Source organism: Lampetra fluviatilis, chromosome 11 (assembly GCF_964198595.1).
Source record: "Lampetra fluviatilis chromosome 11, kcLamFluv1.1, whole genome shotgun sequence".
Classification (NCBI taxonomy): Eukaryota; Metazoa; Chordata; class Hyperoartia; order Petromyzontiformes; family Petromyzontidae; genus Lampetra; species Lampetra fluviatilis.
The window spans coordinates 11,178,982-11,194,859 of record NC_136285.1 but is presented as its reverse complement, the minus strand read 5'-3'; the positions used below and the strand labels follow the sequence as shown (position 1 = coordinate 11,194,859).

Below are 15,878 nucleotides of genomic sequence, written 5' to 3'. Positions count from 1 at the left end.
CTTCTGCATCGAGTTGCTGGTCTTAGCTCGGTCACCAATATGATATTTTTTTTATTTGGTAAGAACCCTATTGAAAGAAAAAGTAAAAAAAAAATGCCAATGCCTGCCTGGGTAAACAACGAATATATTTTAATGGCGAAGCGGCTCTCGTGCGACAGTTACACATGCATAGCTAACCATGTGAACAGCAAACATCATAAAAGAGGGTTTTGTGTGCTTCGCTATAACATTGAGAATTAAACATTGTAAACGGTAAACAGCATTGAAAAAAAGGTTCTGAAATGCACACAAATTAGTACCTAGGTCCAAATCACCATGCAAAGTAAACTAAACAAATATTGACTTGTTGTTGTTTTTACTGAAAGGTTTGATTATTTTCCATAACGAGTGGAACGATTTGTTAGGTTAATTGTAAACAAGAAATGTTAACGTAAGCTTTATGACTTCATAACAATGCAACTGCGCACACTGTGTCAGTTCGCCCAGCCACGTTGTGGGTGTTTTAATGACAGAATTCAGGAGAGAAGAAAATCATGCCTAAACAAGGTCATTGAAAGTTAATAAATCCAGAGGTGGCTGGGTGGCTCAGAGGTCGAAGGGCTGAGCTGGCACCACTGAGACCCCTGGGTTCAAAGCCACACAGCTGCCTTTGATTAATCACGGTCTTCAAGTTTATCCAGAATAGAGTGTTTTTTTTTATTAGATCGCGTAAATATAAATGTGTCGTTAAACACCACCACCGCCAGACACAGCAAATTAGTAACATTTGTCACGTTAACAAAACATGCCAATTAGTTACTAGTCCAGCACACCGGTGTGTTTGAGAGTAAACCCACAACAGTTACAATTCGAATGACGTTTAACCGGTAATTACAACCAGCCTCATCAGGCGACAGCCAGAAGTTTAGTGAGTTCAGGGGTCTTAGCCTGGTCACTAACTGACTGCGCAGAAAGAGCCCCATCATATTAAGCTTCGTTTTTTTTCCACTTAATTTGGCTAAATCTCAAGTCTTAGAATTACTCATGTTTATTTTGATTTGAGACGAACATTAATCTGTAGCAGGGTGGACAGACAGGTGCAGTTCCTCCAAGTGTGGAGAAGAGGTCACTTGAAGGCATCTCAAAAGTAGTTCTCTGACATCCAATTCCGTGTGCCGTTCTCTCACACTGAGGGTTGCACTGCTCTGTGAAAGAACCAAATGGAACAATCGGATAAACAATTGTGGAAATTTACAAATAATAATAAAAACAAATTCAAGTTAAAGTAACGTCTGTATTATTTGCTGTTCGTTCTGTGGCCAGGATCGCCTTACCTTCAGACGGATCATCGTAAAAAATGCAGCAAAGAAACGAAAAATGTACGAATGCTTCATTGAAACAGTACCTCTACTAAAGTCTCTTGATGTGAGTACATTAGTAAAATGAAATCACCAGCACTCACCTTTTACGACTGCACATTCAATACACACGTACATACATTAGCAAAGTAACAACTATACAATACGAGCCAAGACGCACACACAACAACACCTCGTTGCGTCTTTCTCGCCAACAGTTTTCTGAGAGGTTAAAGGTCGTCGACGTGATCGCGTCGAAAAGCTTTCAAGATTCCGAGCGGATCATTGCTCAGGTGACCCGTCGCAGAAATCTCGTGAAACCGTATTTCGTGAAAAAATATATGCAGGCCGCATTGAAAATGTCGGCTTGCGCGCAATTCACGACTAAAAAAGGAGCCGCCGCACTTTTAAATTGTCCTGTAAACATTTCCACGAGCTGGCAAAACACTGAACTTTTATGACCTTTATTTATCGGTTGCTTTGCATGTCCGTTCCTTTAACCTTTTAACCCCGCTGCCAAAGTGTTAGGTTTCTGTACTTCTTTTTAATTGTTTCGCAAAACCAATTTTAGCTTTCATCTTTGCCGCCAGGGAGAAAAAGCTGACTGTTTTTACCTCGTTGAGTCCGGGGAAGTGAGAATTGCGATGCGGAGGAAGGTAAGAACAACACTCGCGCGTCAAACGCGTGCCTGATTTAGCACGTTGCAGCACACCGCTAGGATGTGACGGAAATACAATTCACTGGACTTGTATTCTATTTCAATATGGTCATATTTAGGATATGTTGATGGGCACAGGAGGACAGCTTGTGTCTGAGATCATCAATTTGGCGTGGACCTAACCACAAACCTATGCCTCGCAGCACGAAGAGTAGCTCTGTGGTGTCTCTTATAAAGTTGTTCCTGAATATGACGTGATTTTTTTTATGTATGTTTGCAGTTCCAGACGGGACAGTTTTTTTTAAACTCATTCTCACACCGATACTTTAATTATAGAGTACAATAATTGCTAATATTGTCATTATAATGCAAAACATGTTGAGCACAGCTGATATTTGTTTTGACCGGGTAGCACGACACATTCACTGGGGAATCTCAATCTGTGTAGCATTCCTCTGCTTTTAGACAAAAGTCGCATCTGGTTTCTGGCATCCACTCGCCTGCCTGGGTGAATGTGTATTTCCTCATTGATTGTCAAAAACTCGTTGCCAATTACTCTCCTGTAGGCATTGAAGGAACGTTTAATATGTTAACTTATAAAATATTGGCTTCATTTCCATATCTCTAATTATGAAATGTTTTCATTATACCAGCCTCTTGTCCTTCTAGCCCTATGTTAATCAGCAGAATTTGTTTTAGCACAAGTTCGATTTTCTTGGAAACCCATGAGCAGAGCGTATTAAACAAATACTGCTGGTTTACCTGATGTTATTGGAAAAGGCCTTTCTAAACAATATAAGCCTGTCACTGCAAGACACAATATTGCGTAAAAACGAATTTTGCACATCAGAACATTTCACAGCAAATGCAGATGATTCCTTCACCAATGGATTGGTGACTGTGGTCTCCAATTTAAAATCATGGACCACAAGAGTAAAGCTACTGCCGGCTTCAATCATTCACCACAAGCCGTCCACTGGCTCACTCGCCAACCTTGACAATAACATAAATAATCCTTAATCAACTCTATGCCATACAAAAGAAGCACCTGAGAAGTCAACGGCCTTCGCGTAAGTCTATAGATCTCTTTGTAAGTCTATAAATCTCCACGTGAGACGATATCTCAAACCGCTGACCGCATATAGTGATGCCAATACCCCCTTCGATCGTTCACCGGCTTCAATTCAGACATTCAGCACGAGGCCACTCCTGCGCTCATCCACTGGCTCACTCGCCAACCTCGGCATCAAAGTAGAAACATCGCCGACTTAACTCCAGGCCGTGCGTTATAATGACAAGAATGCGTGATTTCAATTTGCTCCGCGTGCCTCCGTCTGAAACGCCCGCGGCAGTCGGTGGCGGAGATGGACCCGCGGGAGGTGGAGATCACGCGGTGCACGCGCGGACACTACTTCGGCGAGCTGGCGCTCGTCACCAACAAGCCGCGCGCCGCATCGGCTTACGCCGTCGGGGAAGTCAAATGCGCCGGTGAGTCCAGTCGCTGGCTGTTGAGGGCGCCGCGCGGTGGGCGAGACATTAACTACCTCGTCGTATTCTTGGTTCTTTCGGTAAAGTCACGTAGAAGGGAAACAATAAAATAGTAAAAATATAAAACCATAAAAGTCTCACGACGTTTCGACTGCAACACACGCAATCGTCATCAGGTGTGTTGCAGTCGAAACTTCGTGAGAATTTTATTGTTTTATATTTGTATTATTTTATTGTTTCCCTTCTACGTGCCTTTACCGAAAAAACCAATAATTTTAATCCCTGCAGTCACGAAAGCTTTATCCCCATGGTCGTGTGGATTTTTCTCCGGGTCCTCCGGTTTTTTCCTCCACATTTAGAATCGACATCATGTGTTTAAAGTATTTGGCTGCTGCTATAAATTTCTACGTGATAGGTCACATTGTTGAGCTATCATTTGTGGCCAGGTGACTTCTGAAAAAGAGCAATATAGCTCAGTCGGCCTTACCTGGTTGAAAAAAAAATAGTTTTACTTTAGTTTTCTAATATCCATTATTCTTCTTCTCCGACTGTCCATCGCGAACGATGATGACTGCGGAGAACAGCTATCAGCATCATTTCATTGCGCTCCGGTGGGATGAGAAGCCCAGCCTTTGAGCGGAAGCATCGACCACACTATGGGCAAGAATTGGGATTTATGTTGTGCCGTTTCTGCTGTTGATTATCATAACGTGTATGTATGTTGAACTTCTTTCGCACCATACATAGCCAACCGTGCTCTCATCGGAGATACGGGCGAAGGCCAACAAACTAAACACACACAAAAAAAAACATGATTTATGTGCGTGTGTTTTCGTTTAGAAATAGGCAAGTTTACGCATTCGTTGCTTTTTGTTCAAGGTTAAAGGAAGAGTATTTATATATATATTTTTTTTTAAATCATTAAAACATTATTATAGAGTTCTGTAAACATTATAGTTTACAGACCTCTATCGATCCACTGCTGGATGAAGGCCTCCGCACATCCGGAAGGGCCATGGGGGGAGGGTTATTTTGAAATATTTCACCATTCTAGTCAATGTTGTTTTGTGAGAGAAATGCCCAGGACTGGTTAAGATATCGCTCGATCCTGATAAATTATCTGTGGCAGTGTCCTAACTGCTGGACCACTACTCCACCACAGTGTTTATAGCACATTAATAATGAATAGAGATGCATTTGAAAAAATGCTGGGTATGTGTTGTGAAAATTTGGCATTGACAGAGAGTGCACAGTGACAGACCTGACAATTATGCCATGGGATTTACTACCATCTGTGATCTGGAAAGGTACAGCTTTTTGGGGCAAGAATTTAAGCTAATTTGTTCACATTTGTGCAAATGAAATTGCAAATAGGGCTTACATGAATATTGTAACCTGGAGGTTTTTAATTATAACCACATTTGACCACCTAAGATGTTTAGATATACAGTATCAACTTGCACTTTCAAATATCGTGCCATTACACCACATGACACAAGCACTTGAACCCCTGCCATTATGATTCTATAAATACAATGGCTTTCCTAACCACTACAAAAAACACCGGATAATCACATCTGTACACCGTGCAAATTGACGTGACGACCTATTTTGTGAAAATTACATATTCAGCCGGACACACTGCGAAACCTTCCCAAATTCTTCCGAGAAATATTTAAGTAATGTACAATACAGTGGGCCTCATAGTTATTCCCCACAGAGGTGCTCCGCAATATTCTTCACAGTCTATATATAACCCAGATGTGCGTCACCGTATTCTTCCAAAGCCTCATCTGTTTGCATTACAATGTTTGCACAAATTGTTGCATACCACTACAAAGAGGTGACTCTTGAAATATGAACATGGTATGTAATCCATAATGGTATGTAATTACCTACTATAATCACCCAGAAATGTCTGTCTGTCCCGCGCGTGACGTCACTCCACATGAGGCCCACCCCCCTCATTAATATTCATGAGTGGGTGGAATTTTACACTAACGCAGAGGAAGGTCGAGCTAAATTAAATAATGTATTACGCAAAGTCGCTTCAAATATGACGTTTATTTACAGAAAGTGACGTGCGTGACGTCACTGCAAAAGAGCCCCCCCCCCCTTCATTAATATTCATGACCGCGTGGAAATTTACACGAACGCACAAGAAGGTCGCGCACTCCACATGCCGCACCCCTCCCCCTCATTAGTAATCACGAGCGGGTGACGTCACTCCACATGCCGCACCCCTCCCCAATAACCGTTAGCAGGTGACGTCACTCCACATGGGGCAACCCCCCCCCCCCCCCCCTCATTAATAATCATGAGCTGAACAATTTTCTGTTGAATATTTCAGATTTACTGCAATATACATCCGTCCTTGGACGAGCACACAAGCTCGTTATTATAATAATATGTACCTATCGGACCTTTTTTGCCAGTATCAAAATTATGAAAACAAAGAATAGGCTTTGTCAGAAAGGGTTATTTACCTTAATGCCGATTATTTTTAATGTTCGGACACTAACATAAACAATAATAGTGATGCGAATTATGTATCGCAGGAAGCACGTTGAATCTAAAGATTATTTTATTAGGATGGTCCTTGCCAATGTCATTAGCGACCAATTTGGCATGTTTGGAGGAAAACCAGAGGACCTGGCAAGAAAAAAAAACCCACCACGCATCAGGGGACAACACTCAGCACCACCATCTCGCAGCCACACACCTCCAGCACCTGGCAAAGCCTTGGTGGGCTCAGTCCTATCTTAAATTTGAAGCTTTCGTGACTGCAGGAATTACTCTTTGATTCTTTCGGTAAAGTCACGTATAAAGATAATGTTCAAGCTTGCGTAATTGACCACGCGTCGCCGCACTCATTGACATGTTAATTTTTTCTCTAACCCCTCCCTCTCTCCGCCCCCCCCCCCCCTCTGTCTATTTAAGGCCACGCCACAGAGACGATCTCCCTCTCTGTGCCTGTGTTACTCTCTCTCTCTATGTATCTTGGTGATATCTGTCTGCTTATATGTCTGTCTATAGTTTTCTGGTTAGATTTTTTGTTGCTATTTCATTTATACCTGATGATGATTACTTGTGTTGCAATCGAAACGTTGTATGCTATTATTTAATTTATTATTTTATCTTTATACGTGACTTTACCGAAAGAACCAAAGAGTAAGGGACTCAGTCCTGCCTAGCCTCCAATATCTGAGAAGATCAGTGTATTCCAGGATGCGGTGGTCACAGGCATATTTAGACGATTGTATGAACTACAATTTCCCAAAATTCTGATCTATAATGTATATCGGAGTCACATGGCACATGTTTGAATTTAAACATTTAACAACTATTCTCATTCAAATCATATAGTCACCTACTACATTTTAGTTCCAAACAAAGGAGGGAGAAAACTAGCCAAGATGATATCAGTGTGTTTGACCGTTCCATAATAATAGTGATAAATGCTTCACCCAAGCTATTCATACTTTGGTGTTTGCATTGCCCTCGTACTGTTTGCCTTTTGGCAGCCTTTGGTCTCCCACTGGTGAGGCAAAGCCATCGAAGAGGCTGTCTTTCGTGCTGACAAATCAGTTTCAAGGACAGTGCATGTCTAATTATCAAAGCATATCTTGTTCGCATTTTTTTTTACCACAAGTTTTTTTGGTTAACTCAGACGTGATTCCTTGTAGTAGGTGACTATTTGGTGTTTGAACATCTGAACACCCTGTATTTATGCCAGAAATGGTAAAGGCATCTTTTATTCTTGCAATGCAGTCTCATTTAGACACTGCAGTATATACATCTAAATTGTACTGTATCGTGTTGTCTTCCAACTATGTTGCTGGGTATACAGGAGGTCTTGGGTTCGATCCCAACCATGACGCCTGTATATTTGGAGTTTGCATGTCTCTCTCTCGCCGTGGTCGCGATTTTTCTCCGGGTTCTCCAGTTTTTCCCCTCCACATTTAGAAATACGCGTTCAGACTATTTGGTGGCTATGAATTTCCACGTGATAAGCCACTTTGTTGCGTTATCAATTGTGGCCAGGTCGCTTCTGAACAAGAGCGATATATTTCGATTTAAAGCTTTCGTGACTGCAGGGATTCATCTTCTTGGTTCTTTCGGTAAAGTCACGTAGAAGGGAAGTAATAAAATAATAAAAATAAAACATAATAAAACAATTCTCACGACGTTTCGGCCACAACGCAAGCAGCCGTCCTCAGGCGAAGAATGAAACACCCCAAGCTTGGAGCGTATATTTAAGCTGGGTTAGAGGGGGGGGAGAGGTGGGAAGAAGAGCGCCTAAACAAAATAATTTGCATATCAAGAGGAATTCAGCATATGGAAAATGCGTAGGAGGTGGGCGGGGGGGGTTCCAAATCAATACTATGCCCGTGCATTATGCAGGATTAGCAGCATCAAAGGGGGGGGGGGGAGGGGGGGGAGCATTAACAAAGGAAAGGAATGTTAATAGTATGTAGCTGTAGTTACTAAACAACCACGTAAAAAACTACAGTATAAACTGCATGACAAACTAAAGTATAAACTACATAGCATCATCAGTAAAATTTACTATACTCTACAATAAGCTGAGTTACTAACAGTAAGTAATACATGAAAAATTCTACGTTGTAAAAAATTATATAATATGCTTCCATCTAAACTTTATTCTCTTACATCACACGCGTCTATACCGTACTATATACTTCCATAGGCAAAACCAACATTAAATTACATACTGTATTGCTATAAACCTTATACATTTTTAATATAACACTATGTATTATTCTACCCACCCTAATGTGTATCAAAATGGTTTATTACGTCCTTCCAGTGATTGCTAAGCCAGAATCCATCTTCTCGGTTAAAATTGTCTCTGTGTTTGTAAATGTGGATCGCCTCATGAACGAATCTCTCATGATAGCCAGATGGCTTGCAGAGAACCTCTGTCTTGGAGAAGTCAATGTCATGTGAGCCCACTGAGTTGTAACAGTGATCTGCCACGGCTGAGGTGTTTGTCCTACCGTGTTTCAGGTCAGCTTTATGTTCACGGATGCGGTCCGAGACATGTCGTTTGGTTTCCCCAATGTAACTGCTACCACAGAGGCAACTTAGTTTGTAGACACCAGGGTACTGTATGTCTGGAACCACATCTTTTACAGACGGTACCAGATCACGGATTTTATGTACTGTGTTGAATCGGACCTGGATCTTGTGTTTAATCAGGATTTTGGAGATCTTTTTTGTGACCCCAGCAATGTAGGGTAAGGTGATGGTCTTGATTGTACGGCTTGCCAAAGATACATAAAGAAGATACACCTCTTCGTCCCATTGTCTCTACTATCAACTCCCCCACTTACAAACTGGATCGTTTTTTGTCCGAAATCCTACGGCCTTTCACTGGAAAAACCACCTCTGCAGTACTAAACTCTACTGACCTGGTATCAACAATCAAGGGGATTGCCCTGTCCCCAGACGACCTGCTTGTCAGTTTTGATGTGGTTTCCTTGTTCACCAAGGTGCCTGTGCCTGACACCATCGCAATCATTGAAGACTTGGTTCATCAAGGACTGAATGCTGGGGTACCCCCCCTGGTGAGACACTGCTTAACCAATACATACTTCACCTGGAATGGAACCTTCTACAAGCAAATTGAGGGCACCCCAATGGGCTCCCCCTTATCTCCGGTTGTAGCCAACATCTTCATGGAGAAATTTGAGACGGACGCCATCCAGACTGCCACTCTACGCCCGACCTTATGGAAGAGGTACGTAGACGACACTTTTGTCATCTGGCCACATGGCCGGCCTGCTCTAGACCAATTTCTCGACCATATCAATTCCATACACCCAGCCATCAGATTCACCATGGAAGTCGAAAATGATGGCAAGCTACCCTTTTTGGATGTCCTAATCAAAAGGAGACCTGATGGTTCAATGAGCCACTCTGTCTACAGGAAAGCCACCCACACGGATGCTTATCTAAAACCGGATTCCCACCACCATCCATCCCAGAAGAATTCCCTCATCAAGACTCTATATCATAGAGCCCAATGCATCTCCGACCATGAACACATTTCCAGTGAACTCAAACACGTACGCCAAGCTCTTAAGGCTAATGGTTACTCCGACTACACAATCCGCAAAGCCATCACTCCAACCACCAAGAAGGATCCTGTTGAGGAGCCTTTCAAGACCATCACCTTACCCTACATTGCTGGGGTCACAAAAAAGATCTCCAAAATCCTGATTAAACACAAGATCCAGGTCCGATTCAACACAGTACATAAAATCCGTGATCTGGTACCGTCTGTAAAAGATGTGGTTCCAGACATACAGTACCCTGGTGTCTACAAACTAAGTTGCCTCTGTGGTAGCAGTTACATTGGGGAAACCAAACGACATGTCTCGGACCGCATCCGTGAACATAAAGCTGACCTGAAACACGGTAGGACAAACACCTCAGCCGTGGCAGATCACTGTTACAACTCAGTGGGCTCACATGACATTGACTTCTCCAAGACAGAGGTTCTCTGCAAGCCATCTGGCTATCATGAGAGATTCGTTCATGAGGCGATCCACATTTACAAACACAGAGACAATTTTAACCGAGAAGATGGATTCTGGCTTAGCAATCACTGGAAGGACGTAATAAACCATTTTGATACACATTAGGGTGGGTAGAATAATACATAGTGTTATATTAAAAATGTATAAGGTTTATAGCAATACAGTATGTAATTTAATGTTGGTTTTGCCTATGGAAGTATATAGTACGGTATAGACGCGTGTGATGTAAGAGAATAAAGTTTAGATGGAAGCATATTATATAATTTTTTACAACGTAGAATTTTTCATGTATTACTTACTGTTAGTAACTCAGCTTATTGTAGAGTATAGTAAATTTTACTGATGATGCTATGTAGTTTATACTTTAGTTTGTCATGCAGTTTATACTGTAGTTTTTTACGTGGTTGTTTAGTAACTACAGCTACATACTATTAACATTCCTTTCCTTTGTTAATGCTCCCCCCCTCCCCCCCCCCCCCTTTGATGCTGCTAATCCTGCATAATGCACGGGCATAGTATTGATTTGGAACCCCCCCCGCCCACCTCCTACGCATTTTCCATATGCTGAATTCCTCTTGATATGCAAATTATTTTGTTTAGGCGCTCTTCTTCCCACCTCTCCCCCCCCTCTAACCCAGCTTAAATATACGCTCCAAGCTTGGGGTGTTTCATTCTTCGCCTGAGGACGGCTGCTTGCGTTGTGGCCGAAACGTCGTGAGAATTGTTTTATTATGTTTTATTTTTATTATTTTATTACTTCCCTTCTACGTGACTTTACCGAAAGAACCAAGAAAAAAAAAAAGAGCGATATAGCTCAGTGGGCCTTACCTGGTAAAATAAAAAAATGTTCATAGTATAGTTTTGGCAAGGGGCTCTTTAGAGCGTCCACTGAAGAGCCTGGATATGTTCCACTTCATCGTTAAATGGCCAAAAAGCCTCGATTTGAAAAACATGCCAAAACATGCACCTCTACTTGTACAGGTGACGTAGCCGCTGTTTGCATCATTTTAGTTTGTTCTTTTCATTTACGTGCCCAGGCAGTTTGTTTAATGTTTTCAAATCTCAAGCTGATTGCGAATCAGAATATATCATATATCAGCGTACCCGTAAGTGAGAGGCACGCCGCAGCTGCATTAGATCAGAGGCAATGGCACCTAAACAGGAGTCTTTCATCTGGCAGCAGATAGAGAATTAATGATAATTACGACAACGATGACGTTGATACCGACAACCGTAAACATTCCCCCCCACCACCTCCTCCTCCGACGTGGCCTGGAGATTCGCATGAGCACCATATATAGGTTCGCTTTGACAGAGACGGGGTGTGTGCCTTCTCTTCTCTTGCGCAGTGATGGACGTGCAGGCCTTTGAGCGTCTGTTGGGCCCCTGCATGGACATCATGAAACGGAACATTGAGCACTACAAGGGGCAGCTGGTGGCCTTGTTTGGAGAGAGCGTTGACCTGACCGACCCTGACCTGTGACACGTCCGACCTTCAGGCCATTCCTCAGTGTTCAACTTCCCTCTTCTCTGGCTTGGCCCTACCATGGTGGGTGAATGAAGGGGCCTGCGGGTTGGTATTGGGTGGGGAGGGGGGGGGGTGAGAGTGGTGCTGGGAGGTGGGAAAAGGACGGGAGAAGGGACATGTGAGTGTCCTCACCTATCCTGAATAAAATTGAACACTCCAAAGTTAATATCACACGTCTGTGCTTCTGCACCAGCCATACGTATCTTTGCGGGTGTGCGGCGATGGCTATTGAGTGTCCTGCTTTGCATAGGGGTTATCATCAAACCTCGTAATGAGGGTTCTTTGATTAGACGAGCACCTAAAGCAATGTGAAGGAGCGAAGCCCAAGTTCTAAGTTGTGTGTGTTTTTTTAAAATCTGTGACTTTATATGAACGGTGCTGCGAACTTCGCTGCTCCACTGTTGATTGGTTTTGTGTTATAATTTGTATTTGTCTCACTTTGCGGTGGGTTAATAAACATGAACCGCATCACATGCCGGTCGAGTCAGTTGTTTTATACTGAAGAATCATCCAACCAGAATTTAACGTTTTAAACTCCCACCAGACTTGTAAATGTCACTTATGCGAGGTCAGGAGACAGAAATTTTAATTAATTTGCAGTAGATACCTTTTCAAGTTGGAACGTCTTGTTGAAATGGTGAGGCCTAATATACACACACACCATTGGTAACGTGTGTGAAATCTGCTCTCTGTGTTTGGGTCTTACCGCCTGTCCGACGTTTTCCTCCAAGTGCTGAGAGTTCTTCATGAACTGAATTGATTAAGTTTCCAGGACGTGGTGCGAAACGTCGGACATCATGCCGAACTCGCACACGTTACAACCCGACAACACATCGGAGAGCCACACAACACAACGGCTAACACTGACGCAATGGTATATGTGAAATGTACTTCGTCAAAAATAATTCCGAACAATATATTTAAAGTGCCAATTGTTTATAAAAGCACAGTTAGCAAGGCTCCAAAATTTTGACGGTGGTGTTGTGATTCATCGTTGTTAACTATCACCGTCTAGAAGGCAAAGCGCAAGAAGGCTGTATTGTGAACACACTCGCCTTAACCTGGAACTTACAATGTGGACAAGTTTCCACCTAAAGGCTCCACAGTATTCGTAGCCAACGTGCAAGTATAGGAATTGCGTCAAAATTATCGGGTTTTGTTTATTTTAAAACGGACTGCATTGTTTTATAAGTGGACACGTATGAAGAGATCATGTTTGGTTCTGAAATTATACACCAGAACATGCACCCAATGCTAAATTTGGCCGCGCCATTCATAAATGACACGTTAATGGTAAAATTAAGTAAATGTATTGTTACAGCACAAGATGATCCGTTTGCATTATCTAAAATGCATAAACTGCCTGACATGTCCCCAGTTAGACTTGGGTTTTGTACTGTATGAAATTAGCATTAGGACAATCAGTTTGCAATGATGGTTTATTGTGTCCTTTTTTAAAGCAGTATGTTAGAAGTGATAGATATGAAATTCGCTACGCATTGCCAAATGTGGGTCATCATCCATTGACAATGTGTTTCCTTCTGTGTAAGTACTGTACTCTGGTGTCGCCGTGTGTCTGGTACTGCTATGGTGTGTGGTCTCTGGCTCTCGAACTCATCATCCAAATCCATGTTACGGCGACCTCTGAACCTTGGGCCGAAATTTACGTTAGGTTTGCCACTTCCAGCGTCACATGCAACGTTCAGCTAAATATGCTGAAATCTGAACTGCTTCAAAAAAATAATGTTTGTATATACGCCCCTTCATCGCTCCATAGGGAAAGAATCCAATGACCGACGTTGTCAATGGCTTGCCACATGGACCAGTGCTGTACAATTTCGTGAGAATTGTACTTAAAAGGTAGCATCAGAAGACAGCTAAACTGCATGAGGACATAAGAATTAGCATATCACCAAAACACAGTATCATCATTTATATTTTCCAAAGGGATATTAAAATTACCGTCATGCACAGTCATGTGTATGCATATGTACACAATACTGTGATGTATACGAATTTTGTCTGAGTATACATTTGTCATTGAATGGACTGTGCAGTGGCATAGAAATGTGGAACTTCCACCACTGGCTCAAACCATCAATGGAGATGTGCATGACTGCACATAGGCATGTAATGATTTGCTCCCTGTCCAGCCCCACCTTAATTCCGTGACTTGTCACAAGAATAACTGAATAGTATTTGTCTTGCTTTTACTGCCTCATTTGTATGGTTTCACCATTTTTTCCTGTCTATGTACTTTAATGATGTGCACTCCATGAGCCGAACTGCCCCATTATGATTTAAGTTGCACACATCATAAATACGGTAATTGTAAATGTGAAGACTCAATTTTAACCGATGAATTGATGCGTTGTTACATGCCTATCGACAAACGTGCAGAAAGTATTGCATCTCTGTCCATCCTTACAATCCACGCATTCTTCAATGGCAAAACAGTTTTTAATCCAAATACATTACAGTGCTGTGTTGAAAAAACATTCCACAGCTGTGGCTTCTAGACACCCATTCCCGGGGAACGGTGAAGACAATTGAAATTCAAATTAAAACATCGATTGTACCCGTAGCGTATACAGTATTCTAGTGCGAAATCCCAGTGCAATAGCCCAACTGGAAAATATAGCGTTCATTTTCTGGGCATCTCCCCCCCCCACCGTGAGATACACTGTTTTACACATCTAATAACGTGTTCCACTGAGGCTTGAACCACAGTTCACACCTTGCAGCCGTGGACGTTTTGGATTTAACGTGCAAACAGAGAAAAAGGCTTGGCTGAGATTGACTGCATTTCACCTAGTGTCGTCGCAATTTTCACTTTGTGTCCGTGTTTGGATCTGGGTCCTGCTAGAACCCATTCATATCAACCGACTAGGCTTCAATAAAACTACGTACACCTCAAGAGAAACGTGTGCAGTACAGCAGTAGGTCACCTCGCGTACCTTTTGAAATTACCAATTTAAATGTTTTTTTGTTAATCACAGTCACATCAGCGTATTGTGCGCTGTCGAGTGGAAACGTGACCGACAAGCAACTACCTGCCTCGCAGTGGAGGAGCTACGAGGTGGAGTGCGGGCAGTTAAAGCTGCACAAGGGCAGGAGGGTGGCCCAGGCACTGGGTTTCGAAGAGGGAGAGGAATTTGACATGAGGCCCCCTATTTAATAACTCCAGAGCAGAGGTCGCAACCGGGTACCCGATACCCGTACCCTACCCGATACCCGGCTACCCGTACCTGGCCGGGTACGGGTAGCCGTTTGCGTCCCTGGTGCGGCCGGGTACGGGTAGGCCGTGAGTCACTGGTGAGTAACCGTTTGTCACTCATTTCCCAACGTCTTGTCTCTTCTCACAATTCAAGTTCCTAGAATCAACCCACCCGCGCCTGCAACATGGCTTCATCCCAGAGGTCAATCAGGTACCCGATACCCATACCCTACCCGTACCCGGCCGGGTAGGGTACGGGTACGGCCGGGTACGGGTACCCGTTTGCGACCCTGGTGCGGCCGGGTACGGGTAAGGAATCAAAACCCGTTTGCGACCTCTGCTCCTGGGCCGTTGCCAACAACACGTAACGCCACCGCTGTCTTGTCTAGCTTAAAGCAAAAGTGTCACTAACGGTGCAGTGGTTTTCACTCGGCAAGTGCTGTCCAAGCTGCAAAGCAGCTGCACGTGATGTCGACCTGCAGGATGTGTCGTGTTAAAGAATCTCTGTTGTAAAATACTTTTCACGGCAGCCAGTCGTTATGGCTCCTCTGTCTGCGTCTACATCCACATAGCTCACCCTAAACGAGGCCGTCGTTTCAGAGGGACGTCGCGTTGATATGCCGTAGTTGCCGAATGTAATGAGTGACGGAACAAACCCCCTGGCTCAACACATTATAAACCATTTACTGTACGTAAAACACTGCTGTAATAAAACGATCTTCCCAAAAGTGTGTGCCGATTGCTCCATGATGTGTGTATGTCGAACTCATTTCGCAACGTACGTGGGCAATCGTGCTAATTGGAGGTGTGGGGGGGATGACAAGACAAAGACAAAGATCCCCTATATAGCCTTAACAGACTGTAGGGGAAAGTGCTGTTAGCGAGCACCTATGAAGGCCGGAACGGTACACGAGGGGGTGGGTGGGCCAGCACCACGCCCGACCGCCTTTGTCTCCCTAGTGGCAATGTTTACACACCGCACCAGATACTCATTTGAGGCTGAGTCGACCTAGGGGATGCCCGGGACCGGTTCAGATAATTGTCACTGATGTTGGCAGTGAGCGGGAATCGAACCCGTGTCGCC

General features: G+C 43.3%; 1 protein-coding gene across 3 annotated transcripts in view; it reads left to right on the top strand.

Annotated features, from left to right (window-relative positions):
* PRKAR2B (protein kinase cAMP-dependent type II regulatory subunit beta) overlaps positions 1 to 15,522 on the top strand; it is a 49,050-nt gene extending 33,528 nt beyond the window's left edge. For all 3 annotated transcript variants that reach the window (XM_078860974.1, XM_078860973.1, XM_078860972.1), the window contains 5 exons: positions 1,303 to 1,404; positions 1,556 to 1,630; positions 1,928 to 1,993; positions 3,348 to 3,483; positions 11,399 to 15,522. In XM_078860974.1, coding sequence (XP_078717100.1) covers positions 1,303 to 1,404; positions 1,556 to 1,630; positions 1,928 to 1,993; positions 3,348 to 3,483; positions 11,399 to 11,532 — 513 coding nt within the window. In that variant the 3' untranslated portion in view covers positions 11,533 to 15,522. The remainder of the gene's footprint in view (positions 1 to 1,302; positions 1,405 to 1,555; positions 1,631 to 1,927; positions 1,994 to 3,347; positions 3,484 to 11,398) is intronic.
* The last annotated feature ends 356 nt before the right edge of the window (positions 15,523 to 15,878 follow it).